At 46.0% G+C, this 27,608-nt stretch overlaps 1 protein-coding gene across 7 annotated transcripts in view; it reads right to left on the bottom strand.

Moving 5' to 3' along the window:
* Positions 1-27,608, bottom strand: part of ANKS1A (ankyrin repeat and sterile alpha motif domain containing 1A) — a 163,913-nt gene that overhangs the window by 57,097 nt on the left and 79,208 nt on the right. For 6 of the 7 annotated variants that reach the window (XM_043907230.1, XM_043907234.1, XM_043907228.1 and 3 more), the window contains 7 exons: positions 27,427-27,502; positions 27,049-27,150; positions 26,841-26,942; positions 25,267-25,463; positions 21,721-21,813; positions 16,797-16,917; positions 1,114-1,700 (listed from right to left, as the gene is read on the bottom strand). In XM_043907230.1, the coding sequence (XP_043763165.1) occupies positions 1,114-1,700; positions 16,797-16,917; positions 21,721-21,813; positions 25,267-25,463; positions 26,841-26,942; positions 27,049-27,150; positions 27,427-27,502 (1,278 nt within the window). The remainder of the gene's footprint in view (positions 1-1,113; positions 1,701-16,796; positions 16,918-21,720; positions 21,814-25,266; positions 25,464-26,840; positions 26,943-27,048; positions 27,151-27,426; positions 27,503-27,608) is intronic. The other variant, XM_043907231.1, reaches the window with a different exon arrangement.

Below are 27,608 nucleotides of genomic sequence, written 5' to 3'. Positions count from 1 at the left end.
AGGCTTACCACCAAATCCTAGTTTGTTAAACAGTGAAGATTTTCTCTGGCACAGGATCTTCCTGTCCCTGACTAAACAGTCCTAAACCTCATCTTATCTGGAGATGAGTGCTGGAGGAATTGGCCCCGCCCTGCTCCCATACTGGGAATGGGATTAGCTCTGGTTTGCATAACTATTACAGCTGCAGCCCGGATGGGCTGGGCAGGGCATTTAGTCTACAGAATGTTCAAATGGACATGCCAGCTGCAGTGGTCCCCTCCTCTTCGAGAGCTAAATTCATCTTGTGGAAATGTTCCGGGGAGACAGATCCAGTCCGCTTCAAAGTCAGCTTCCTCCCAGCTAGAAGCCTGCGAGGGCAGCACTTGAACATTCCCTGCATGTTTACCACGCTTTGAGAAACACATTCTTCTGCCCAGGAAGACATGTCACAGGTCACTGCAAAATACTTGGGCACATACTTCTATTCTATAACAATGGCTCTGAAAGGAACCTGGGCCTCAGACTCCAAATGTGTTCTCCTCACTAATCACTCTGTTTCCTGAACCACCTAGCCCTCTGCCCCACCAACCCAGGAATGTGGGATGGGCAGAAGGTTCTGCTGGGAGAGCATGTGGTCTTCCTTGGAAAAACAGGAGAATCACACGTGGCGGAAACAGAAAATCCCCCTCTGGTCCCCTTTCCACAGCTTCTCCCAAAGCCCCATCCCCCCAGCCGTGCATCTCCCCTCTTCCTCCTGAAGGCTCACAGGAAGTCCTCTACTTCTTCCGCAGCATCTTCAGGGCGAGCCTGGCTCCCTCAGTAAGGCCGATGGGATCCAAATATTTCCAAACAGCATGTCACTTCTAGGAACCGCTTCCCCCTCAGTCCTGCTCTGCTGGGCCTCCGCCCTGCAGATTAACCATGAGTGGACCTGTCCTCTGCCACGCAGGCATGAAGACCCCTGTCCTGGCTCCAGGGCACCTGCCCCCTCCCAGCTGTCAGAAACACTCTGGTGGAAGTGTGAGGGAAGCCGGCAGCCGCAGCCCCTACTCTGGTCCTGGGCATCGGCACCCGGGCGAGCACGGGGGGCTTGGCCAGCCTGGCTCTCTTCCCTGAGATAACACGCAGCCTTACCTCGTCCCACTCGGAGGCGAAGGAGGGCGACTTCTCCAGCCTCTTCTTCCCGATGCTGCAGTTGGACAGGGACTCACTCCGGCTTCCCATTGTAGCGTCTTCCGTGGGGGAGCAGGTCAGGAGATCAGAGTCAGACTTGGACAAGCTGCGGCTGAGTTTGAGCTCAGCCTTGGGTCTGCTGGTGGGAGGGGCTCGGCTCCTGGCCCCGCTCAGGTCACCTTCCTCCTCAGCGCCCCCAGGGCGTGGAGAGGCCGTGCGTGTGGAAGTTTTGGGGTGCGTCTGGCTGTGGGCGTGGGGCAGGCTTGCCGGGTGGCCCACTCTCCTACTCTGGTCCAGCACGCGGGGTGGGGAGGCTCCGGACGCACGCCTGCCTGTCTGTTCCAGCTGCATCTCCTCGGGGCAGGCGCCCTGAGCAGGGGACCCTTCGCGATGGTTCTGGCCAGGGGCAGGGAGCAGCTGGAGAGGGTCCTGCCCCGCCTCACACACTGGGGAGGAGCCGTGGAGGAGACCTGAGAACTGCTCCGGGACCTGCCCGTCCTGCCCCTCCGCAGAGTCCTGGCTCCGGCCGCCGCTGCTCCGCCTGTGGTCTTGGAGTGGACGGAGAGACAGAGAAATAACAAAATTAAACGCGGCAAAAACCAACAAAGTTCCAATGCAGCAAGCACACGGCCGAGCAGAGGAATTCAGAAGCAGGGGGAAAGGGAGAGAAGCTGGATGGCTGGGGAGCAGCAGGCAGAGGGAGAGAAGAGGAGAGAGGAAGTCAGAAAACACAGTTTAGTATTGTTCTTAATGTCCAATTTGTACCCTAAGTCAGAGCATTTATGAAATTCCAAACACTGGCCTGATTAATGCTATCTGGCAGCCTTCCTTGTTAGATTTCTGTTAACATTAACGACCAGACCTTGCTATATAAGGCGACAGGAGGTGCTAACTATATCCTACAGAAAGGACACAAGTGAGAGAACGAGTGAACACGGAGTAAAAGTGAGAGGGAGGGAGAGAGCGAGCGCGCCAACAAGCAAGCAAGAGCAAGCGAGACTCACTCCTGGAACATCTGATACATTTCCATAAAGGCCAAAGTGTTATTTAGAGCCACCCGCCCTCCCTTCCTCTGGCAAGCAGCAATGTGGGGGGGTGGGGAGGGGAACAGAAGTCATGATCCACAACCTGCAACTCCTGGAATTCCTTAACTGAAAGTGCAAAACAAACTAGCAGAGAAATAAATGCTTCCTTCCTCAGATTTGGGGGGGGTGGGGGCGGTGATTCAGAGTTCCACGCCTCATCCTTCCTTCCTTAGGGAACACAGACTATTTTTTTTTTTTTTTTTTTGAGAATGTGCACATCTCACTCTTTGCAAAGCCTCCCAGCTGCCCCTATTTGTTTAAGTTTAACCTTAGCTGATCCACTGAAATCAAAAGGGTCTGATTTGTCAGTGCCAAGAGACATGTGCCGTGCTCCTGAGACGGCCCCAACATCCCGGAAACCTGACACTACCAGCTCGTGAGACCAGCCACTACTGTATGCTCCCCGACGGACCAAATACCTCTGCCCTGAGGTAGCATAAATAATTGAACAAATCAGAGTCCAACATCGGTATCGCGCCAGGACGCCAAACAGGCTCTCCCTGCACGAACCCAGACCTGTTAGCGATTTTAACCCATATCGGCAGGGCAGATGACAGCCCTGTGCTGAGCACTAGTTCACACTCCACGGCTAACGTTCAACCTGACTTTCTCTGTAAGTGGAAATGTACGGTACCGACCAAATGATTCTCTAGTCTGCACAAAGCTCTCCAAACTGTTCATGAGATCAGAGGATCCTGGAACCCAAAGGGTCAAGCTCAACTATTTTTACAGATGAGAAATCTAAGGCCCTTAGGCCTCCGGTGGTTGGTCTGGAGAGGTGGGGGGAGACCCAGGCGTCGGCACACCTGGTTCTGGTCCTGCTATCTGCTCTCTCGCTGTGTGGCCTTGGCAGTGATCTCATCTTGCTGGGCTTCAAGATCTAAAATAAGCAGGTTGCCAGCATGGTCCTTAAAAATCCCCTTTATGTTCTGACAGTGCTGAGAAGGCGCGTCCTCACCACACCGCGACAGCGCGCTTCCCCTCGGGTTGGCAGAGCCCCGCTGGGGGCCTCTCCCACGCCTGCCTGCACAGCACGCCCCCTCCTCACCCGCAGGCCTGCAGTCCCAAGGCCGTCAGGCGAGGAGGGCCGCGCTTCACACACACAACCACGCACTGCCCAAGCCCGACGCCAGGGTCCCCCAGTGCTAGGTCCGTGTTTCAGGAAGAACCCCAATAACCAGCTCTCCAAATGCTGAGCCCGTCACCCGAAGGACGGTTTGGTCCACAGTGGGCTCGGCTTTCGGCCGGTCTGCAGAGGCCGAGGAGGGGAGGCCACGGAGCTCCACTTGGCAGATCTGAGGACTCACCCACCGGAGCCCAGAGGCATGAACTCTGGCATCTCCTTCCTCTGCTCTTAACTGCTTTGGGGCTTTCACACCCCAAAACCCAAAGGTCAAGTTCAGAGCACCGAATATGCCCTGAACAGCCTGGATCATATCTCCAGGGAAGAAGTGCTGCGTACATGAGTTCTGCATGGCTTCATTCAGGCCTCAGGAAGCCCGGACTTTGGGGGTATGAACACCACGTGAGTCAACTGCCAATGTGCATGAGGCTGCCCATGACGCTGACGGTGGGGCCACACAAGCACCTAATGGTGATTCGGGCCAATGGAACTTCCTAGGGGAAGTGGAGTCAAGCAGAGTGGAAAACCGGCCATCTCCAGGACCATATCCTAATGGCCAGCTTCCTCTAGATCCTGGTCCAGAGGGCAGTGACCCCTGACCGCATCTGAATGTGAAAGAGGGCGCTGGTAACAGGCTTCTCTTCCTTGGCCCCAGCTTCTAGCTCCTTACTTGACAACTTTTTTGAGGAGATGGGAGTCCAACAACAAAAGAAAAACACCAGTCCAGAACTGGGACCCAGCCAGGCTCACACTGCCTGGGTGGACCTTGGAACCCAGGCCACAGAGCATGTTCTGACTGCTGCTGGCATCGCCAACAATGAAGGCCCTGTCCAACAGCCATGCACTCAAGTGGGCCATCAATGCAGAAAGAGAGACAGATGCCAAGAGCTCCCTAACAGACCGATGCTGGAGGAAGGATGTGGGCAGAAAAAGGAATGGAAACTTATGGCAGGAGGAAATATGCAAAGAGTAAGAATTTCTGATGGCCATAATCCCGTTAGAGAAACCACAGTCCACCAGCGTAGAGGAAATCATGGGAAGGGATTCTTATGTGACACAACTCACCCAGGAATTCCCAAGGAAAGACACCTTGGCATCTGAAAAGCTTGTCAAGATCTAAGAACCTGAGGATCTCAACAAGCTAGCATTCTCTTTCCCATAAAATACAATATCCAAGGCTAAGCTAGATTTCCTGGCAAATCAATGAGTGGGAAAAGATCTACTCAACGGTTCCTTCCTTCAGTAAAATCAGGATAATATTAGGTCTCTTAGGGACAAGGTGTTAACAATATAATACACTAATCAAAAGCCAGATCTCCCCCAAACCCCAACACCAAAAGCCAGCTCTTAAGCAAATTACTGAACTTCTTTGTGCCTGGCAATCTCATCTATAATTCTGGGATCTTAATAGTACTTATTTCATAGGATTGTTATGGGAATTTTATGTGCGAAGCATTTAGACCATGCCTGGCACATGCCAGCTCCGAACAGATGTTAACACCTGTTCTTATTCATATTTTGTTCACAGATGAGACCTACTACTTCTCTGTTCCTCACAGGTTGTCACAAGGGTTGTCAACGTGTTGTTGACACGTTATTGTCAACATGTGTTGCACATGCCAAGTACAAACATCATCCTTGTAGGTCTCAACGCAGGAGGAGGTGACCAGAGGTGAGACAGGGAGAAGGCTGAAATGAGAATCAGCCCAGTGAGAAACAGGGCCCCGCGCTGTCGCTGTGATCCCTCCTCCATCAGCACACGTGTGCAAAACGTCCATCCTCAGGGAGCACCCGAAGATGCAGAGACGGAGGCACGGCCTCTGCTCAATCAGCCTCTCAGCTACTGGAAGCGACCAGCGAGTACAGAAACAACTAGAATTCAAAGCAAAGATTAAAGAAACGTATAAACCAAATGCACAGCACAGTGAGTAGTAACGAGTGTGTGATACCTTTGAACCGAGAGGCTTCTCAAAGGAGGTAGATTCTGAGTTGGACACTGAAGGAGAAGGCCTCAGAAAAAGTGGAACTACATTAGAAAAATCAGAGACAGGACCCTTGTGCCCAGGGCTCACGGAGTCCAGAAGAGAACCCGCGGGCCCACGGCCGTCCGTCGACTGAGAGTCACCATGCTCCCGCCTTGGGGGTGCCACAGCTCCTCCAATGCTCGTCCTCCCCTGCCCACGGCCCTCCTCCCACCTGCCCTTCCAGGAGAGGAGCAGAGGGGACGGGACGTGCAGAGGGCTGTGTCCCCACTCTCGCCATACATCCAGGCCCGCTGCTCCACTCAACAGCAGGGCACACCAGCATGCTAATTCCCAGTCCCTCAACTTTCCATTTTTTCCTTTTGTCCTGTGAGCTGCTGAAGCAAGGGGTCTTCTCTGATGCATTTTAATTACTATGATGATCCATGGGGATTCTCAAGCATTTTTGAATAATAACATTTTAACATTTACACATTTCCAGTCACCTCTGCCAGTTTAAATGAGGGCTGAAAAATGCAGCGTGTGAGAGGACTTGCTATGTTAAATCAATCCTCAGGCTCAGAGGAGAAGGCTAGGTTACTCCAGTTTCCTGGGCTGTTCTACTTTCTTTGTGCCCTTAGGATTAGAACCTTCCAAACGCTTAGTCACAGTGGTGAGCATCAGAAACTGTGTGTGTCCAGGGAACTCCCAAGTACATGGATGCTTTTGGAGGGTCATTGTGCTTCCCTCGAAAAGAAGGTACTGAGTAGGTTATCCAGACATTTGCTGGAGACCATGATCTGACAAGACAAATAGACTGAGAGTCCACACTGTTCCATGACAACCTGAGAAACAGAACAAGAGCTGGACTGGGATTCAGGAGGCCCACGTTGGAGCTGCAGCCCGTGACTTTTCCTCTCTGGGTCTCTCTCAAAAATTAATGGCTGGGATGCATTCTCCAAGGCTTTGAGATTTAGTATGGTTTGAATCTGTGATTAAATGACCTAAGTTCCCTTCCAGCTCTGTGACATTAAAACATGAATAGTAGCAGGGCTTCAGGGAAAATGATTTAACCTCATGATTAAACAGGCTTTGGATTTGGCCACGTTAGGGCTTAAGGGCCAGCTCTAACACCTAACTTTTTCTTCCTCATCTATTAAACAGGGATAAAAATAGCCTCTACTCGGAAGATTTGTCTGGAGATATGCAATGACCTAATCAGTGTAAATGAACCCAGAGCATGGCTGGCCCGTAAGAAGCATTCAGTTAATGGAAGTTGCCATCATTAGCATTTTTCATTTACAACGGTTTCCAAACTGTTCTTCATGCTAACACGGCACCGAGTCTGGTTTCCTTTACCCCAGCTCAATAGAGAAGACTGGTTTCTTCTAAGTGAACCAGGCAGAATAAAAGTCAAATGCTAGGGCAGGTCCAGCCATCTTGCAAGTTTAGTGCAGAGCTGTGTGTGACCGCACGGTGGAGAACACTCAGGTCAGGAACCACCTCCTCCCGACAGCGCCCACGGGCAAGGCTCGGCTCTGAGACTCAGGACCGTTCTACTAGGCTTGGTCCCGGTTACCTGACATCTCCCCGTTTCCCTAAACTCTTCCCTAAGAGTCTGTTCACGGGCTGTTGTTGGACCTCTGGCCCCTCACACTTCCCTGTTCAGAATCACCAGCTCTGCCTGGATCAGCTTCTACTCGGCCATGATATTTAACCAGGCCTGATTTAACAGCACACTTGCCATCTCCGTGTCCCTTGATCTTCTGCCAGTTCCAATACTGAGTATTCACAACCATTTGCTTTCTCTTCTCCAGTTGCTGGAATGTTGAGCCCTGCTGAATACTCAAGAAACAACTGACTGAGTCCTATACCAATTTAACTCAGCTGTCTTCCAACTGCTACCAAGTATTATGTACTAGCTCCTCTGTGCCAGACATTGTGCTAAGCATGTTCTCTTTTAATATTCACAACCACCACGAGGGAGGAATCTGTATCCCTATTTTATCCATAGAAACTGAGGCTTAAAGAGGTTACACGGCTTCCTCAAGGCTGCCAGCCAAGAAGTGGGAAAGAAGGAACTCAAATGCAAGCCTCATTACCAGGCACAGTCATGCTTTTATTCACCTCATGAAAACTATGATTTCGCCATAAGATCAATTCCTTGCCTCTTCCCTTGGTGCCTATACTCTTGGGAGGATAATTGCACCAATTTACTGAGATGATTTAGATCAAACCTCCTTAACTGTTTTTAACATCATGTCAAAATCTGGGGGTAATATCATCTCTTCCCACTTGAGAAGTGTATCTTCTCATCTAGGATTTACCAAAGGCCATCTCATTGCCCAATTATTTTTCTAGTCTTTTATCCTTCTAGCTCTACTATATTATTTGACACTGTTTACTAACTGTCCCTACTCTCTCCTCCTTTCTTGGTCATGGGACTTTTTTAGACTGGCTCACAGCCACCTAGAATAAAGACTGAATTTTTCATCTTTGTGGCTAGGTGTAGCCACAAGTTCTGGCCCATGGGTTATTAGTGAGAGTGGTTTGTGCAACTTTTGAGAACCGTCTTTAAAGTGTCTTTAAAGACCATCTTCTTCTCTTCTTTCTGGTCTGTGCTGACAGCTTAAACTTGAGCAGTTACCTTGAACTGTAAGATGGCAGAAGGAAACTGGGCCCTTAACCACCGTGAACTGCCATACTAGCTCTAGACTCCTTACTTCTGGACAATCTTATTTAAGACAGACAGTTACCTGGGGGTTTTTGGAAGTTCAGCCTGGCTTCTAAGACACTGTACGATCCTGGCTATCTTCCCATGTTTCTCCTCTCTGCTGCTAAATGTAAGTTCTAGTCTTGACATCTTCAATCTCTCCAATCTTTCCCTCAGCAATTGATTTTCTCTTATATTATCTATCACTTCAACATGGATGATTCATGAATCTGTATTTTAATCATTACATCTTTCTTGAACATCAGACCCACATTTCCAAGAGTTTATGGAGTACTTCTAGCTGGTTATTGTGATAACTGAAACACCTCAAACTTAACATAAGCCAGAATTGAACTTATTTCCTCAAATGTGCCCCTCCTTCAATCCCCTGTTTCTGTTAGTTGCACAATACTTCCCCAATTAACCAGGCTCAAAACCTCAGACTCATCCTCAATGCCTTCTCCTCCTCATTCATCCATATTTGGATGAATGTAAGATCCTGTTAATGCTACCTGTTCAAAACCTCTGCTATCCATGTTCTCCTTCCAGTCACTTCCTATCATCCCCCTGGTCTGAGCTCTAATTTCCTTTAAGAGATTCCTTGAGCTCTCTAGACTTCAAGGTATCCCTAACTCCAGTCTCTCCCAACCACACTTCAAGATTCTACAATTACACATACACTCAGCCCTCCATATCCATGAATTCTGCAATGGTGGATTCAACCAGTCACAGATCTAAAATACTCAGAAAGAAAAAAAAAACAAATTCCAGAAAGTTCCAAAAAGCAAAATTTCAATTTACCATGGGCCAGCAACTACTTACCAGTATTTACATTGTATCAGGAATCAGAAGTAATTCAAGTGATTTAAAGTATCTGGGAAGCTACATGGAGCTTATATACAAAACACTATGCCATTTTATATAAGCACTTGAGTGTCCAGGGATTTTGCTATTTGGGGGGGGGGGGCGGTGGGGGGATATCCAGGAACAAATGCGCTGAGGACACCGAGTGACGACTGTTCTTAAAGTGGCTTCTATCCTGTCACCTCATTCAAAAAGCTTCAACAATACTCCACTGTCTGAGGAATAAAGACCGCCATCTGAGATCCAATATTCTATGGCCAGTCCTTGTTCCAACCACACTGGATTATTTACCATTCTCCAAATATGCTATCGTCTCCCACCACCTTACTGTTACTGATGCCATGTCCTCTGCTTGGAAAGGCCCTCTTTTTCCTCACTTCTGCTCATCAAGTAGAATTCTCTATTTTGGGGTTCAGCTCAAATGCACTTCCTTCATAAAGCCATCTCTGATCTCTTACACTGACATAATTTATCCCTTTTTGAACTCTGAAGCTACTTTTATACCACTTTAACATATTTTGACCTTTTATGATTATTTTACATATGTCTCATGTATACTTATGTATATAAATGGCTGTCGATACATTCGGTGGAAGAAAATAAAGATGCATAGCTTACAAAGCTTGAACTTATTCCATAATGGAAAGAAAAGTAAACTGCTCCAACACAGAAATATAAATTGAAAAGATACAGTAGGGCTCCTCTGACGGAAGGGGTGAGAGAAGAAGCTGCTGAAGATGAGGCTAAACTGTTACACTCGCTCATTTACAATTTTTGCTTTTGGGAAAAGCACCCAAATTTACTCCTTATAATCTACCAAGAAAAGCTGGCCTGGACTTCCATGTTAAGATGGCTGACTGAATACAGGCACTTACTTACATCTTCTTCCCACAGTCTTACTAAACTAAGAGTGGGCCTTCTACTAAAAGGTGTGTGAATGAAAGCACACCCGACAAAACTCAATCCCAAGCTGCCAAAAGGAAAGGCCAGGCTTCATGCTATAGACTTCCCCAAAGCCTTCCCCAAAGGCTCGGAAACTGGCAGCACTTTGGATGTGGGAGTTGAGAGAGAAGCTAAAATAACATTTTTCCTCCCCTTCAAAAAGATTAAGGTCTTCACGAACTTCACACAGGCCAAAATGCACAGCTCTCAGGAGGAATGACTTAATTGCATCTTAAGACCTCAGAGGTGTAGCATGTGCCAAGGACTAACCATGTAGCACTGTCTTCTGATAATCGTGCATCACTGTCCTAAGCTAAGTAACCACTTCACCTGGACTGAAACACTATTAGTGGGTGCTGCAGAAAAGCACCAGAGAGAACAATGACTTTCAGAGGTCCTGGCTACTTTCCCATTTGCTGACAAACTCGTCCACTGTTTCTCTGAGCAGGAGCATGCCCCCAGTGTTCAGCGGGCAAAGAGTTAAACACTACAGAGAAATAAGTGACTGTGCTAAACGAAACAGGAAGCATCGTTCTGCTGAGACAATCCTGTATAAAGACTTCAGAAGACTTTGTCTACATTTGAAACAACTGAAATAACAGAGGAATATCTAGTTGGATAAAACCGTCATAAAACCATCTGAGTCTAGTGCCTTTATTGGGGAGGGAGGATGGGCTTTCCACTTCATGGATCTATTCAAGTTTTCTCCTTCTGTCAGTTTTTGTCATTTCTACAGACACAACTGGCATTTCTGGAGATTCTTCACTGTGAAGGTTTGTCCTGCATGCTTAGCATTCCTGGTCACTGGGCACCAAATGCCAGTACGAACCCCTCCTCAACTAGTCATCGTGATGAATCAGTAACTCACCCAGACAACTCTTTCCAGGAGGACGGGAGCAACTCTAGCCAAATAAAATCTATTCCTATTAATTCTCTTTCTATTAATTTTTAAAATCTCTGAATTTGTGGTTACATCTATTTCTTATATTATTCCTAAACGCTGTGTTCCCCTTTTCTTGATCAGAAATGTTGAGACATTTTAAAAAACAGACAAGATTTCATTCTAATTATCAAACCTATTGCTTTTTGCTTTGTTTTTAAAATTTCATTTCTGCTTTCCTTCCTTTCTTTCTGTGTTTAACTGAAGTGTAAATGCATACCATAAAGTAGGTGACCTGTTGTATCTGCTTTATTAATTGCTCTCTGAAACTTTCTCCTGCTTAAGTTTTAGTCTTTCTTGTTTTTAACAAATGAATTTAAGAAGAAAAACTTTACGCTGAGTACCACTTTGGCCAAATATTATCAGTACTTAAACAAAATATTTCTACTACCATTAATTTCTAAGTTGGAAAATGATAGAAGAGAAAAAAGAAAAAAGATAGGCAACTCATAGACTAAACATATAATACTAATCAACAAGATAAGCTGCTCAGTTTCACTGGATCAGGGAAATGCCAAATTCAAAAGTCACTCTCTTTGCTTACTATGGGGAAAAACATTGAAAAGTGATAATACTCTGTGTTGGCAAAGGTATAGGGAAAAGAACGCACTCATTCACCGTTAAGGAAGGGCCCAGTGGCTCCACCAACAAATCCAGACATGCATCTACATTCTGACCTGCTCATTCTACTTTCTGTCAATGTCTTTTAGAGAAACACACTTATAAGCATGTAAGAATGTCTGCATGGAATGTTCACAGCAGCATAATTTATAACAGAGAAGTAATACTGAAGACAACTTAAACATCCATCAGTTAGTGAATAGAAAAATGAGTTTTGGAAGGACTTCTCTGGTGGTCCAGTGGCTGGGACTCCATGTTCCTAACGTGGGGGGCCCAGGCTGAGTCCCTGGTTGGCAAACTGGATCCCACACACTGCAACTAGGAGTTCCCATGTTGCAACTAAGACTTGGTATAGCCAAATATATACATATGATGAATTTCTAAATAAAATGAAACATTTTTTAAAATGAGTTACCGGCTATTTAACAATTTTAAAAGAATAAGGTAGACTTTTAGAACTGTGACAAAATTTATTTATAATCTATGAACAAATTTAAAAAAAGTTTACAAAATAGTTTGTAAAATATAATCCTATTTTAGGTTAAAAACAAACAAAGCAATTTCATATGATCACTTTTATATAACGATAGCACATGGCCTGAAGTAAAAAACAACATACTTTCAAACTATGGTCATCTCTGGTAACTGTGAGTAGCAGAGAGGTGAGAAAAATCTGGGCATTTTATTTGTATTCACTTTTGTATTGTTTGAAATTTTTCCTTCAAGTAAGCTAAAATGAATGTAATTTTATAATGTAATTAAAAATAACTCCTACCCCACCCCTCACATTATAGTTTCTAGTATTACAAAGGAGGAGCTGAAAGCTCTGGTAGTCTCATTAACACAGCCTTTTTGAAAACTGATGAATTAATTCATAAAAGCTGCCTAAGATAATGACATAAGTGGAAAAGCAGGCAAAATTTAATATGTACTAATGCACGACATCATCTGCTGACTTGCCTCACTGTGACCAATCCTAGCAGGCGTTTCTTCCAGGCTACTGAGAAATTGGCAGAGCCTATTTTCATATTTAATGTCGCCACTCCTTTGTCTGAAAGCTCTTTGAGTGATCTAAGCAGCTTGCCTGGAGGCAGGCACACTTCTCATGCTGCGGTTCAATTAAATCTGCTTCCAGCACCGCCCACTCTCAACAGCCCAGTATGGCAGAGCTGGAAGAAACCAAAACAAAGGAGCATGAGATGTGAGGTCAGAAGTCCTCCTGGGTAGCCCTCTCCTGAACCTAGAGATTTCTTGACCTGAGGACAGAAATTTCCTATCAAGGTCACTTGGCCCCATTTACAAAGTTCATCTGATTTTCCCCTTTCCTTCCTTTCAAAGGTTGAGTCAGCTGACCTTATAGTGGTTCCAGATCAGACCTTTGAAAGAAAGATTTAGAATCTCATTCCTCCATGATGCTAAAGATTCTTCCCTCACTAAGAACTCCTTTCAGGGGACTTTTCTGGTGGTCCAGTGGTTAAGACTTTGTGTTTCCAAGGCAGAGGGTGCTGGTTTAATCCCTGATCAGGGAACTAAGATTCTACATGCCTTGCGGCCAAAAACTTAAAAAATAAATTTGAAAAATTAAAAAAAAAAAACCAAAACACCCTTTTCAAACAGAGCATTAAATTCTTTAAGGGTTAAATTTCAGTATGATTTATTACTAAACAACTAGAGCAGGTGTCAGTGCTCCACCCACTCTGCAGCACTATTCACAATAGTCAAGACATGGAAATAACCTAAATGTCCATTGCCAGATGAATGGATAAAGAAGACCTGGTATGTATATACAATGGAATACTACTCAGCCATAAAAACGAAGAAAATAATACCATCTGCAGCAACATGGGTGCAACTAAAGATGCTCATACTAAGTGAAATAAGTCAGAAAGAGAAAGACAAATACCATACATCACTTAGGTTGTTGTTTAGTCACTAAGTCATGTCCAACTCTTTTGTGACCCCATGGGCTATAGCCTGCCAGTCTCCTCTGTCCATGGGACTTTCCAGGCGAGAATCCTGGAGTGGGTTGCCATTCCCTTCTCCAGGGAATCTCCCCGACCCAGGGATTGAACCTGAGTCTCTGCACTGGCAGGAAGATTCCATCACTGAGCCATCAAGGGAAGCCCACATTACTTATACGCGGAATCTAAAATATGGCACAAATGAACCCATGAAACAGAGAGAGGCTCACGGGCCTACAGAGCAGACTTGGAGTTGCCAAGAGGGAGCGGGGAGGCGAGGGAGTGACTGGGAGCTTAGGGTGCACAGATGCAAACTATTACATTTAGAATGGATAAACAACAAGGTCCTAATGTACACCTCAGGGAACTATACTCAACATCCTGTGATAAACCACAATATTCTTACATCAAAAGAGTGCATATATGTATATAACTAAGTCACTCTGCTTACAGCAAAGATTGACACAACATTGTAAATCAACTGTACTTCAGTCAAAAAATGTGAAGAAAAAAAATAAACCCTAGGTTTAAATGTATACCAAAAGCTGTAACATTCCTAGAAGAAAATATGGGGAAAAAACATTAGCGACTTTATCTATTTAAAAAAAAAAAAGGGTAAACTGAATTTTATCAAAATCAAGAAACTTTTGTTCTTCAAAAGATACTGTTAAGGGGATAAAAAGACAAATTACAGACTAGGAGAAAATAATATGTCTAATAAAGAACTAAAATCCAAAATACATAAAAAAAATCCTTACAACTCAATAATAAGAAACAACCTAACTTTTTTTAATGAGCAAAAGATCCGAACAGACCATTCATTAGATCCAAGGATGCCAAAGAATCTCATTAATAGATGTTCAATACCATTAGTCACCAGGGAAATGTAAATTAAAACCAGAGTGAAATATCACTACATACCTATTTGAATGATTAAAATTTTTAAAAACTGACAATATTAAATGCCAGGGAACATACATAGCAATTGTAACTCTGATGGGACATAAAATGGTAGAACCATTCTGGAAAATGGTTTGGCATTTCCTTATAAACTTAAGCTATATTTATAAAGCACCCAGCAGTTTCATTCCTAGTGTTTACCTCAGAGAAATGAAAACTATGTTCACAGAAATGCCTGTATGCAAATGTTTACAGTAGCTTTATTTGCAACTGCCAAAAACTGAAAATGGCCCAAATGGCCCTCAACTAGAAAATGGATAAATTGTGGTACATCCATTCAATGGAATACTACTCAGAAATGAAAAGGAACAGATTACTAATACATGCAACAACAAGGATGAGTCCCAGTGAATTACGGTAAGTCAAAGGGCCAGACTCAAAAGGGTACTGGAATATTGATTTATAGGAAATATATACTTGGTCATTCAGATGACCAAAATATATTTCTCAATTGTATTTGGCCTTTATTCATAGTTCCTGGCTCATATCTCCCAAAACAAAAGAAATTTTCTGATTAGGATATTAATGAAGGTGACTTCTGGATCCTTCCCCAGGGTGGGGGATGGTTGCCACGGGAACCACTCATGTGATTAGAGGGTTGAACATTTGGTCCCATCCCCTGATTTCCTGAGGAAGGGAGAAGGGGTCTGAGGTTCAATCAATGCCATTGGAGGATGATTCAGTTAATCATGACCGGGCAATGAAGCCTCCATTAAAACCAAAAAAGACAGCTTTTCGGTCAGTCCCACTTTTTCCAACAGCTCCCATGCTAGGGAAACCAGAACACTTCTGCATGCCACAGGCCAGGCTCCAACTCGAGGAGGACAGAAGCTCTGTTCACTGGGACCTTGCCCCACGTATCCCTTCATGTGGCTGTTGCTTTGTATCCTTTAATATCCTTTTATGATAAATCGATAATCTGGTGAGTATATGGGTTGTGAGGCATGAGGCATTTAACCTTTGATTTATAGCCAGTCAGTGAGAAGTCCAGGTAACGACCTCGACTTGGAACTGGCATCCTGAGCTGGAGGGGTCACTGGAGCCTCCAGTGTGTAGCTGGTAAGTCAGATGCACAGACCCGGGCTTATGATCGGCATCTAAAGTGGAGGGCAGTCTCATGGGACTGAGCCCTGTATGGTAGAATCTGCTTCTAGCCCTGGATAGACAGTGTCAGAATCAAGTTGGAGTCTCAGAGACCCCAGTGATACCGGAGAATTGCTTACTGGTGCGGGAAGCCTACACACCTACACACACACACAGGAACCGGGTCTGGGAACCCTTTGTAGGTATGTACTACAAGACTCCGTTTATAAAATGTTCTGGAAAAGACAAAAATCGTAGGGACAGACATTGGCGCTGAGACTGTAAGGGAGGGGCAGGACTGACAACAAAGGGACACAGAAGAACCTTCTGGTGAGGAGACCGTGCTTTATCCTAACTGTGGTGGCAGCAGTCAAACCGCTGTATTTGCCAAAACTCACAAAACTGCATATAAAAGGCTGAATTTTACTGTTTCTGAATAACTTTTTTAAAAAAAAGCTCCAAATGGAAACCATAAAGACAAATCGGAACAAAACTACTATGAAAATAACCACAAACTTTACGCCCTTAAGGAGAAACCTTTTACACAGGACTGTTAAAAATAAGTTCTGCAGTATCAGACACATCCACACACGTTCTCTTAGCCACCGCTACTCTGACACGCTTCGTAGAGGGTACTTTCAAAGACACCACTGCGCCCCAGCTCTTACCTGCACCCGGGGCTGTCAGAGGATGGAAGGAGGCACTAACAGCACCTGTGAAGGGCCCAGGCTGGCGGGCTACGGGGAGCTGGGAGAGGCCGTGGGGGTGCCTTCACCTGCAGTGGGAACTGCACCACCCTTCTTGTTCTTCCTCAGGAGACAGAGGCCGTCACAAACGCTCCAGTGGGGCTCACTCTGGTGGGGACCGCAAGCACACCGCCTGGCCGGTTCTCAGTCCTGCAGCCCTCACCCCTCAGAGAGGAAGCTGGGTTTCGCAGAGGCGATGAAAGTAGGCCAAGGCGACTGAGCACTCCAGTTACCGGGTGGCAGCCAATCACGGGCCCCTCCCCAGGAGCGGCTCGCTCTGAGGTCAGGCCTCAAAGCGGAGTCTGTGCTGTCAGCCTCAACCCAAGGGGAATGACTTGTTGGGCTTGTTCTTCCACCGCAGGAACTTGAGGGTTTGTGATTTGAGACCCCAAATCAATCTGGGCCACAAGGCTGCCAGCCCCCCTCCCTCACCTAGACACTCACCTAGTCCACCCTGACCTTGTCCTTGCTTCACATGCTCAAACGTGACAGGCCACTCCAGTCCGGGGTATTGAAAATGAAAGGCCATAATACACCCACCATGCAGAATGCCCTGAAACCCAACTCCCCCAGCCCAAGGAGCACCATCATCTCCTTCTGCCCTTCTGGAGCTGTTTCTGCCAGGGGCGGGGGTGGGGGCTCTACCTGTTGTCTTTCCATCCACAGACACCAGCTTCTTCGTCTCTGCTGTCAGCAGCAGCTCATAAGGGTGTTCCTCCTCCTCCTTGGCTGCACTCCCCTGAATCCAGGGTCTCATGGCCAAGACCTGAGAGAGAAAGCACGTGCCTCTCAGGCGGGGGGCTAACACCCAGACGGGTTATGTCAAACAAATTTGAGATTATCGGCTCCTTTTTCTTCAGAGAGGAAGAGAGGAGGGGAAGAGAAGGTAAATAAGTCAAGTGTCACAGGGAATTACAACTGCTCTCCTGGCTACACATCTGGGCCTCAAATCTCAATGGCCTTTGATTAAAACACTTCCCTTTCCTTCCCTCATTTCATCCTTCAAAATGCCATAAATAAAGCCCAAGATCCTCCCCTCCCCTGCCTCGCCCCTTTCTGCGTGATCTCTTTTCTGTGGATAACACCTTCCGAGTGGTTTTTAGTCACCATGCATCATAAGACCTTCTCTCTCCATGTTTCTTTTCTAATATTTAGTACATTCACACAGTACCCCAAAGGCTGGAATCCTTCCCCTCTTCTCAAGAGGGGATCAAAATGATTTCTAACTAACCCTGACTGACATACATTTACTAAGAACAAAGCTGTCTGTAAATTCTCTATTTCTGTGAGCCCTTCTTCATAGGCCCCAGGGTTATAGATGAGGATTTTCCCAAAGCTGGCTTCCTACCACACTTAGGAGTACACAATCTTAAATCAATTCTACCAATCTCTGTTCTGAAGAGAAGCAAGGATGAATTCCAGTGGAGATAAAGCAGCTCTGTCACCTGAGAAACCCCTAATCCAGGCAGCCAAGTGTCTCTGATGAAATGACTGGCCAAAGCTGGCCCCGACATCTGCCAACCGGCTTGAGTCAGCTGGGGGCCTGTGGCCACAGCCAGTCTCGGTACCGGAGGAGCCAAGCGTCTTGACACAAGCCAGAAACACGACGGTTCATGCTACAGTCACCCTGAGAGAGAGGATGGAGATCCTTGCTAGAGAGGATAATTCTGGCTCATCGGTCCAAAGAATCCAACATGTTTCACAGGCAAATTAAATATAATACTGACTATTACAAAAGCAAACCAAAGCACAAAATCTCTGATTGAGGAGTTTGGCTGGAACAAGGGATATATTATGAAGGAGGGGGTGAGAGGGATTCACAAGTCCATCACATAAACAAGGGGACTCTACACATGAGGCGTTCTGGCGTACCCAGAAATCTCCACCTTTACTGACATGTCCCACGGCTCACTGGAAACAAATCAGGTTTGTGATTCATCAGGATTTGGCTTCTTGGAGGCATAGCTCACAGTGTTACAGCCTAATGAGCTAACATTCTAGCAGCCTCAGACTCAATGAGAGACAGCAGCTCCTGTCTGCTAACAAGGCTGCCACTCCAAATACAGTGATGGTCTCTTCAAAATTCTGCTGAGCGCAGCAGGCACCTCCAGTTACTGAGGGCCACCTGACAGCTAAAAACTATTTCATTACAGGGAGCCACGTGCCTGCATCACTTATTCCTTTCGCCTCATCATACGAACACAATTAAGGGAACAAACAGGGGCCATGAAGCAGTTCAGACAGTGTCAACAACACCAGAGGCTTCACAGACAGGAATTTGTGTTTTGCAACTTTACACACCCAGGGCCATCACTTAGGCGAGCCCTGGAAAGCTGATTCTGTGAGTGTTCTACTTGCAGGCAGAGCTCCCACACAGCCCCAGGCGGTCTTCTCTGCAAAGTATTGGACAGCCTCGGTGCCTGGCCTATCAGATCCTTTCTTCCCAAGCAGGACAGGGCTGATGACTTCCATCTGGAAAATCAGACCACTGGACCTGCATTCACTCCCTGCCTGGCTTCTGTGCAGGACAGCCGGAGGCAGAGAACCAGCAATGGCAGAGCTGGAGGGGCCTGAACCGTGACAGCCACAGCTAGGGAGCGCCTGGTTCCAGCTCACTCCTTCAGCGAATGACAAAACCCAGTCCCCAGAGGGGTCCCGGGACTTGCTCAAGGTTACACAGAAAGCTTCCAGCAGAGCCAGGGCCAAAAAATCCAGCCCTCCTCCAGATTCTGGACTGAGGTGGCTTCTGTTTTTTTCTGGGAAGTATTGTTTCTTCACTCAATTCGGAATCCTCTCCCCACTTCAGACGTCTAACGAGGGTCCCCTGATCAGACCCACACCCACACAGTCGTAGGGTGATCTTTTCCTCTGTCCTGGCCTCTGCCAGCTATGGGATCAAAATCTCATGAAAAAGCAATAAACTGCTTTTCTGCAAGTCTCCCTAGTTCCCACTCAAGAAGCCCTGCGTCACAGAGAATATGGCAGTAACTGATTTTCAACAGAAAGGATTCCGCTTTTTACTAAATTACTGCTTAATCTTTTTTTCCCCTTTCTTCCAGGGCTTGCAATAAATCAAAACCAAAAAAAAAAAAAAACAACCCCACAAAAAACAAAAATGTATTCTCTGCTCTATGGAGAGTGACATTCCCAGTCGCCACCTAACTGCGACCATGGGATGGCCCACCCAGGTGTGGGCAGCTTTCTGGGAAGAGACACCACAACAGCTGCAGCTTCCCCTGAATGTTCAGCACATCTAAGCAGAGAGAAAACACTGATCAGTCCAACGCAGTCGGCAGCCCATCTGGTGGGGTGAAAGCATCTGAATAGCTGAATAGACGTGTGTGTGTACGTTTGATTTTTTTAAGGCAGTTTCATGATCTGGTCTTTACGCTGATCAGCTTTCCTGGAGCCAGGTACACTCAGTTTCTCTTAAAGGCGTCTGTAGATCACCTGACACCTCAGAAATGGGACAAACACCAGGGCAGAGTGCATGCCGCCTATGATATGAGGTTTGGGGTATCAAAGCTTTGAGTGTATAAGAAATGAAGATGGTGAAGGCCAGAGTCCAAAATTTTTTTTTTAAGTCCACTTTTGGAGACGATCTATCCACTCAAACTACAGTGAACAGAATCTGTCTGGATCATTAAAAGGATAATAACCCAGACCACATCATCTCTGTATTCATGTACTTATAATCATGTACTTCATGATTCATGTACTTCAGAAGCAAAGCCAGGGTTCTCAGGGTCTTCCAAATGTTGACTATGGTGGTCCAACTGATCCAGAATTCCAGGCTACTGGAATATGTATTTCAGACACAGTTTCCAATCCAGGAGAGTTGTAGGGAGATTTCTCCTCCTACTACTTCTTGATACAGTATCATTGCCAAACTGTATGCCCTAGCAAGTCCTGAGAGAAGAGAAAGTGCTGGTCATACAGTATTTCTTTAAGAGTCTTCCCCTTATCCTTGGACATCAGAAATTTTACTCCAAGTCCTTATTAAAGAGGCAGCATCAGGCATTTACAGAGACCTAGCCCCAACTGAAGATGCTCTATTATTGCTAGGTTTCTCCTTGTAAAAAGGGAGTAATAAAGCGAACCTCTACATAAAAACACGTAGGGATTTACCACATGCACGTGTATCTGCTGGCAATGTATTATTACCCTGGAGCCTGTAATTCTAGAGACCCCTTAATCAAGACATGATAATAAGTATTCTGTAACTAAGGGATAGAAAAAAATAAGGACAGAATTTGTACCTAGCATGGAAATCAGCCCCTACCTCCAACACTGACTTTTACATTCTTAAAAGGATTTCCTTTACCCATTATTAAACTGAAGTCATCCTTATGGCTGCAGCTGTTTATATTAAATAAAAGAACCTGTCTCACTGGATGGTCCACAGCAGTAAAAAAAAGTTAACTCTGACTTCTGGTGACTAAGTAATGAGATTTAATTGATTAACTTGTGGTAGCTGATTTTTAAGTTAAAGAACAATAGGGCACTGAATGAGCTACAAAAGACTATTGAAATTATATAATATTTTGAATAAACAATAAATGTATTCTCTGAATGGTGGGAAGTGTTAAAGGAGCATTAGGAAGATGCAAGATTAAAGAAAATATGATTTTCTTCTTATACCTAAGTTAGACGATTGAACTATTTACCCATGACAACATTTCTTGGTTTAAAAAGTGAACTATTCTTTTCAAATGGCCTCCTTTGATGTCCCCTACCTATCCCCTGACTCCTATTTTTCCTCTAGTTAAGTTTTCATGACATTTTCCATGTTTCCCCTGGTATACGATTCTTCATGTGAAACGAAGAGGGAAAAACGCAAAAACAGAAATAAGACCTTTGGGTCAGAAGCAAAGCTTGCTAATCTGGGCCCTCCTTGGTGGCTCAGTAGCCAAGAATCCACCTGCCAATGCATGGGACACGGGTTCAATCCCTGGTCTGGGACGATCCCACATGCCACGCAAGTAAGCCTGTGCTCTAGAGCCATGAGCCACTACTGCTGAAGCCCACGCACCTAGAGTCCATGCTCTGAAACAAGAGAAACCACTACAGAGAGAAGCATGCCCACTGCAGCTAGAGGGGAGCCCCTGCTTGCTGCGGCTGGGGGCCCGTGCACAGCAGTGAAGACCCAGTGCAGTCATAAACAAATCATTTTCTTTTTTTAAAGCTTGCTAATCTGACCCAGTGTAGAGAACAGTGATTAGGGGGGTATGCTACACTTTGTATGAAAAGACAACACAGGTACAAAAGCCAAAAGAGAGACTGTTTAGCCTAATGGAGCCAGGAGAAAATGTGCATGTTTGGCTTTCCATGTGGCATGGTAGACCAATAACTGGCCTGCCTGCTAGACAACCCTGGTAAAATTCCTTGCTTAGTACTTTTGGGTGAGTTTGAAAGGTCTTGTTCTGGATTATTGACACACACAACAGAAGTTTACTAATCCAAAGAGGTGAAAAGAAAATGAGATAGCAAAGTCTTCTTTAAGTACACACTGGATGCACTTAGCAAAAAATCATATTTCAGTGATGGGAATAAACCCTCAGCTCTCTACCTCAGAAGCTGTCAAGGGAAAATACTTCTTATCTATGTGGTCTTCTTCCTCTTCATCAGGTGGTGGTTTTGCTGGAGGTGGAGGACGTTCCCTCTGTAGAAAAGAAAAATAAGTATTTACTATCTCTTTTTTTGAGAACCTAACTTTTTTGGTTTACTCTTATCTTAGCCTTTGGGAATAAAAAAGAATAATGTACAGAATTCCCCTGACAGACTAAACTCAAGGTTTAATATCTGAACAGATGGAGAACTCTACACACACACACAATTCAATTACCATTGCTTTTTTTTTTTCATCTTTATAGCAGAGATTACAAACACGTCTGTTATATCCTTGGCCACACTGAGAAGTATCAGCACTACAGACACACAACTGCCTCATCAGAAAATGTCCTTCACGATACCAGTACACAAACTGCAGTCTAGGAAAACCGGTGGCTCAACTTCCAATCTACTAGAGAAGAGGAAACAGTAAATCAAAAGCATCAACTTGTCAGAGTTCTAACAAACCACAGTTATTAAGGATATAATGAGGAAAGCCATCTAGGACAAAAACATCAATTCCTGCTCAAGGTGAAAGTGCTAGTCACTCAGTCATGTCTGACTCTGCAACCACATGGACTGTAGCCCACCAGGCTCCTCCGTCCATGGAATTCTCCAGGCAAGAATACTGGAGAGGGTCGCCATTCCTTTCTCCAGGGGATCTTTCTACCCCAGGGTTCAAACCCAGGTCACCTGCATTATAGGCAAATTCTTCACCATCTGAGCCACCAAACTTAATACTACTCCTATTTATTAGCAGAGCTCAGAACTGGTCTCTTATCCTTGGTCACTTCCTTCAGTGAGTCTTATTACGTATCATTAGCACATGAAAATCCTTTCATCTCAGCCCATTTAAAAAAAGGAAGAGTTGTCAGTTATCTGCCCTCACAGGGGTTGGCCAGCTTTTTCTTAAAGGGCTACACAGTAATTATTTTAGGCTTTGTGGTCAGCTCTGCCAAGGGGACATCTAAGCAGCCACAGAGGATATGCAAATGAGTGGGTGTGGTTATGTTCCAAATACAACTTTATTCACAAAAACGGGCAGCTGTTTGTGGGCCTCAGTTCACCAGTCTCTATCCTCGAGCAAGAAACTCACTTAAGAAGGGATTATCAAGATCATGGAAAACAGTTTCAGGAACACACTGAACGATCTTTGGTGAAAGAAAGCCAGAGAGTTCTGCCATTGTCCCTGCTCGATCCTCAGCGTCTTCCTATCCCGAAGTCCTATTCATTCCTGAGAGCTCATGTTCCTACAGCAAAGGGAGCTGGCCTGCAGGCCCCTTCCTTGGCTTGTAGGTTAGCTCACTGTGTTGCTGGAACAAGAGTATTCCTAAATATCTGGGTGGAGGTGAATGTTGAATTAAGTGACAGCCTCCAAGAAACCTGCAAGGAAAGACACTTCTCCTGTTTTAGGAGCCGCCGAGTCAGTTAGCACTCAGCATCTGCGATCCCTCTGTTAAACACACTTTACTGGCTGGTATTATATCTTGATAATCTGGTCATTCCCATAGTCCCTGCCACCAGATGGGTGCCCAGTGGCAACAACTCCAATGTGGTCAAGCCAAGCAAAGCTATTTAGGTCGAATTTCCCACTAAGTCCACTTTCCCCAGCTTCTTGCTCCAGAAGCACAGGGACAAACCTGGTCCCAGTGACCTTGTAAGGAGGGGAACGGCAAAAGGAGCAGGCGCATAATCTCACTACTTATCCAACCAAAGGACACAATGACTCAGGAAAACCAGAATGAAGCATAATAAAAAATGACTCATCCTAGATGCCTTTTCAAGGCAAAAGAAGCCTAGAAAGAACAGTATGAAAGGTTTCTATGGAAGTGGTGATCACCAGGGACCCTGGAAGGAACGAAAAGCATGAGTCTCTCTTTTCTACCATGAAAACTTTGGCCAAGGAGCCTGGGACTACAAAGCTGACTCATACATAACTATCCGCTGTGTTTACAAGACGGGGAACAGTCCCTTGGCCACAGTTAATTATCAAGGGCCAGGAAGGCAGCACAGCCACAACATCAAGTGAAACTGGCAGAGCAGGCACCCCAGGACGCATCAGTTTCTACTCAGCAGGACCACGGGAGGCTAGATTCCTAGAGTGGGATGAACAAAGAGCCCATCTAAGTCAGTGGCTAAGCCCACAGGAACGTGGTCAGTCAAAGCTGACTCAGCAACCCTGTGTTCTTCTTGCAAAGCTCCCAGCTCCCTCTAATGGGCATCACCGGTAAGTGCCTCAGATGGCAGCGTCTTCCTCCACAGGTTAGATTGGCCTATTTGTACCTAATAGCGAGAGAAGTGAGAAAACAAACAAAAGCAAAGTAGCTCTGTCTGCAGAAGCACCTTGTGAGTGGTGCCTGGCATACATGCTCGCTGTCGCCACTGACAAGGAGTTCATCACACTCCCTGGTAACACCCACTCTGGGGGTGCTGCCACAAGGTCGGAAGGCCTTTCCAAAATCCATACGGAAATGCTGGGACAGGGCAGGGCCAGAAGTCTAACAAAAGAGAACACCAAACCATCTGGCCATCCCTAGGGCACTGATGAAAGGCCCAAGGATCACCAGGCAGCCAAAGGATCATCAAAATGGTCATAAGCCAGATTCTCACCAAAGGGAAGGGCCAGCCTCTCCCAACAGGAAGACGTAATATACACCTGAAAATATGCCCCAAGGTGGGACTATCACTGGAATCCTGCTACAGCAATGCCTGTTTATGAGAAGCACAATGCTCAAAACCTCAAACTGCGGTGCTGCCAGTGCAGAAAGGAAGGGCCATGGGACCACTGATGCAGGCCTAGACTCACAGTAAAGCTCCAGGGGAGACAATGGGGGTGAGGAGTCTGGAGAACAATGTTCAAGGCTAGAAGGAGAAGCAAGTACTAGAGAAAGAGTCAGATGGGAAGGTTGATCTTTTAAGGGAAAAATTCAGTTGTCCTCCTTCCACCATTTCAAAGCCTGTAGGGTCATAACTATGAGAAAAATGGGAATGCATATGCTAACATATCCACATCTGCTTAAGCCTTGCTATGACCCTGCTGAACACAGACTCTGTCCAAATCCAAGTGGATAACTTTTCAAGGGCAAATGGAAGGTCGACATGTACTCAGGGCAGACAAGAAGTTATTTAGTGAGCTCTTTTATCGATGGACCTGTTCTCTGGAAAGAAACAAACAATACATAGCAAAGACCCCAAACACAGAAGCAGCACTGAGCCTAACACAAATAAAATGCTTCAATTTGCTCTAAGGACAACCAAGTAACAGAAAGATGCCAACAGGTTATACCGAAACTGAAAAACTAAAATTATCCCTCAACATGATCAGCATAGTTAGACCACCCTAAGCAAAGAGGGAGACAGGCGGAGGGGGAGCCCCCAGGAGAACGGGGCGGGGAGGGGCGGCGGGCGGACCAGGCCTCTGAGACGCCGCTGGCACTGGGGGCCACACTCCCCTTCCCCTGTTCCCCAGCAGAGCAGAGGTGACAGCAGAACCCCGGCCACATACAGGCCTCACTCCAGCAGCTTTCCCTCCGGCCGCCTCAGCCTCCCTGCTCACAGAGTCCCGGTCGGACGAGCGTCCGCTGGCCGTGCTGTCCAGGGACTGGCAGGAGACAGCGTTGTACAGCGCCTCATAGGGACCCTCCTCTTCCGTGCTGGTGTTAAAATCGAGGATCAGTTCAGTCACTGCTTTCTCCAGGTCACCTAAAGAGGGGTGGGAAGGCAAGAGAATCGGTGAGACGAGGGCACAGTCTCGGACTTCCCACCACGGCAACAGGCCAAAGCCCCTCCAGTCACCTGAACGTGACCAGCGTTGACCCATAGCGGGAAAATAAATTACGGCTCTCTCTATGGACAAGACTAAATACAGAGTTTCATCTGCACTATATACTCTAAGAACTGAACAAAATTTTCTCTAGTTCAAGATGGAACATTTGACATCAATGAAGGACATCTCCCAAGACTGTTGTAAATTCCGAAATACCTCAATATCATGACAGCATGAACTTACACCAGAAAATATAGCAAAGTACAACTGAAAAAACTTTAGTAATTCCTTTAAGTTCTTAACAAGAACCTCCATGTGCTCAAGCAAAACAGGGGATGGTGACGTCTCTCTGAGATGGGGATGCTATGTGGCTGTGAGACTCACTTGCTAGGTAGCTACAAACCTCAGGGTACCTGAGATCCAAATGTGTGACTCTATCTGCAAAGTAACCAGGGATCTGGTTATAGACCGGGGATCTCTGGGTCACTTGCAGAGTCAAAACTGTAACTGTAATATCCTTGAAAGCTAAGAGCTTAGTGAACAACTAATCCCATTACCAGCAGATTATGAGGTCAAGAAAAACAATGTGACTGGGGAGGGGAACAGGGACTCCACGGGAAAGACAGGCTGGAAAGCCCTGAACCCTTGTATCTCTGCACTGCTCTGAAAAATCTTTCCTTTTTCAGCATGTGGCTTTGCTCTGTTTCTCTAGCCTTCCTCATTATGATCTGCATCTGGGAGAGGTGTCAGCCTGTGTTCTGTCTTTCTCATCCATCGGACCTAGGATCCAAAAGGGCTGCTCAATCAATCTGAAGAGGTGGATCCTGGCTAATGACGGAGAGGCTGGACTGCCCACGTGAGCACCCAGACCACATTTGTTAGACAAATGATACATTACTAAAACCTGCCATATATAGCTACCAACCAGATGACACTCATTAAATATTTACTGTGGGACAGCTACATTCAAGGCACCACAGTGTATGCTGGGGGGATAAAAAAAGGTTTCACTGAGATTTGAGTTCATCCTGAGATCATCCTGTCTGTCACACATCCCAGGACAGCTCCCACGGAGCCAACTCTAAAAGCAGAGAATAAAGTGTGAAAGAAGACGTCCATAGTTAAGGGCTAAGCTTTGCCCAAGAAAGCTTCATACAGTAGCTGAAAAAAAATGAATTTGAATATTAACTTAAGTACTCCCAATCCCCCAAATTATAATTTAAATGAAGGTTTTTCCATTCTGCCAAAGAATGTTCAATATTCAACCTTTTTCGAGCTAAGACCCCCCTGCAGGCAGAGAAGGGCTGACTCACCCTGAGACTTCTGGGATATCGAGTCCAGGTTGGAGATGAGAGGTGGCTGGGGTGTAAGGGTTTTGTCTACCTCTTTTGCACTTCTTTTTCCAGTCATGTGATCTACATGGAAAGACCAAAAAAAAAAAAAAAAAGCTGTACCAAATACCAATGTCTTGGTTCACCGAGCTGGTCCTCTGGTCGGCCAGGCAGGGAGATGGACCCATACCTTCGATAAGTGCTGCTATCTGCTGGCTCTTCTGAGACGGCAGCTCCCGGACGGTGTCCAGCGCGGTCAGTCCACGGTTATCCTTTATGTTGACATCAATTCCTAGAAAGGCACACCAGGTGGACCAGGGGAGTGAGGATTTTCAAGTGAGGGTCAAACTCCAGGACACATAATGCTCCCAAGAGGCACAACCAACATTTTCATCCAAAGCCATTTTATCCAGCTATTCAAGAACAATTCGTACATTTGCAATCAACCACTGGAGATATACACATTGGGTTCAAAGGCAGCCAGCAAAAATCCCCCTCTGGAGATCCTAGGGGGCAGCGATCCCCACCCTGGTATGCTGTGTAGACAAGAGCACTGCCGACCTCTCACCTGCAGCCAGCAGGATTTGCACCACATCGGTCTTGCCAAACAAAGCAGCCTCATGCAAAGCACTGCCCTTCTCCGTCTGGAAAGCAAACGAGAGCGCAGAGCAGGATGTCATCAGACAGTGACTCAGGTTTGGCGGGGCTTCACATGACAATCGGGACACAGACGAGAAGGGACAGGAAAAA

The sequence above is a fragment of the Cervus elaphus genome, chromosome 7 (assembly GCF_910594005.1).
Source record: "Cervus elaphus chromosome 7, mCerEla1.1, whole genome shotgun sequence".
NCBI lineage: Eukaryota > Metazoa > Chordata > Mammalia > Artiodactyla > Cervidae > Cervus > Cervus elaphus.
Note: the sequence above shows the minus strand (reverse complement) of the source record. Positions and strands in the feature narration are given on the sequence as shown.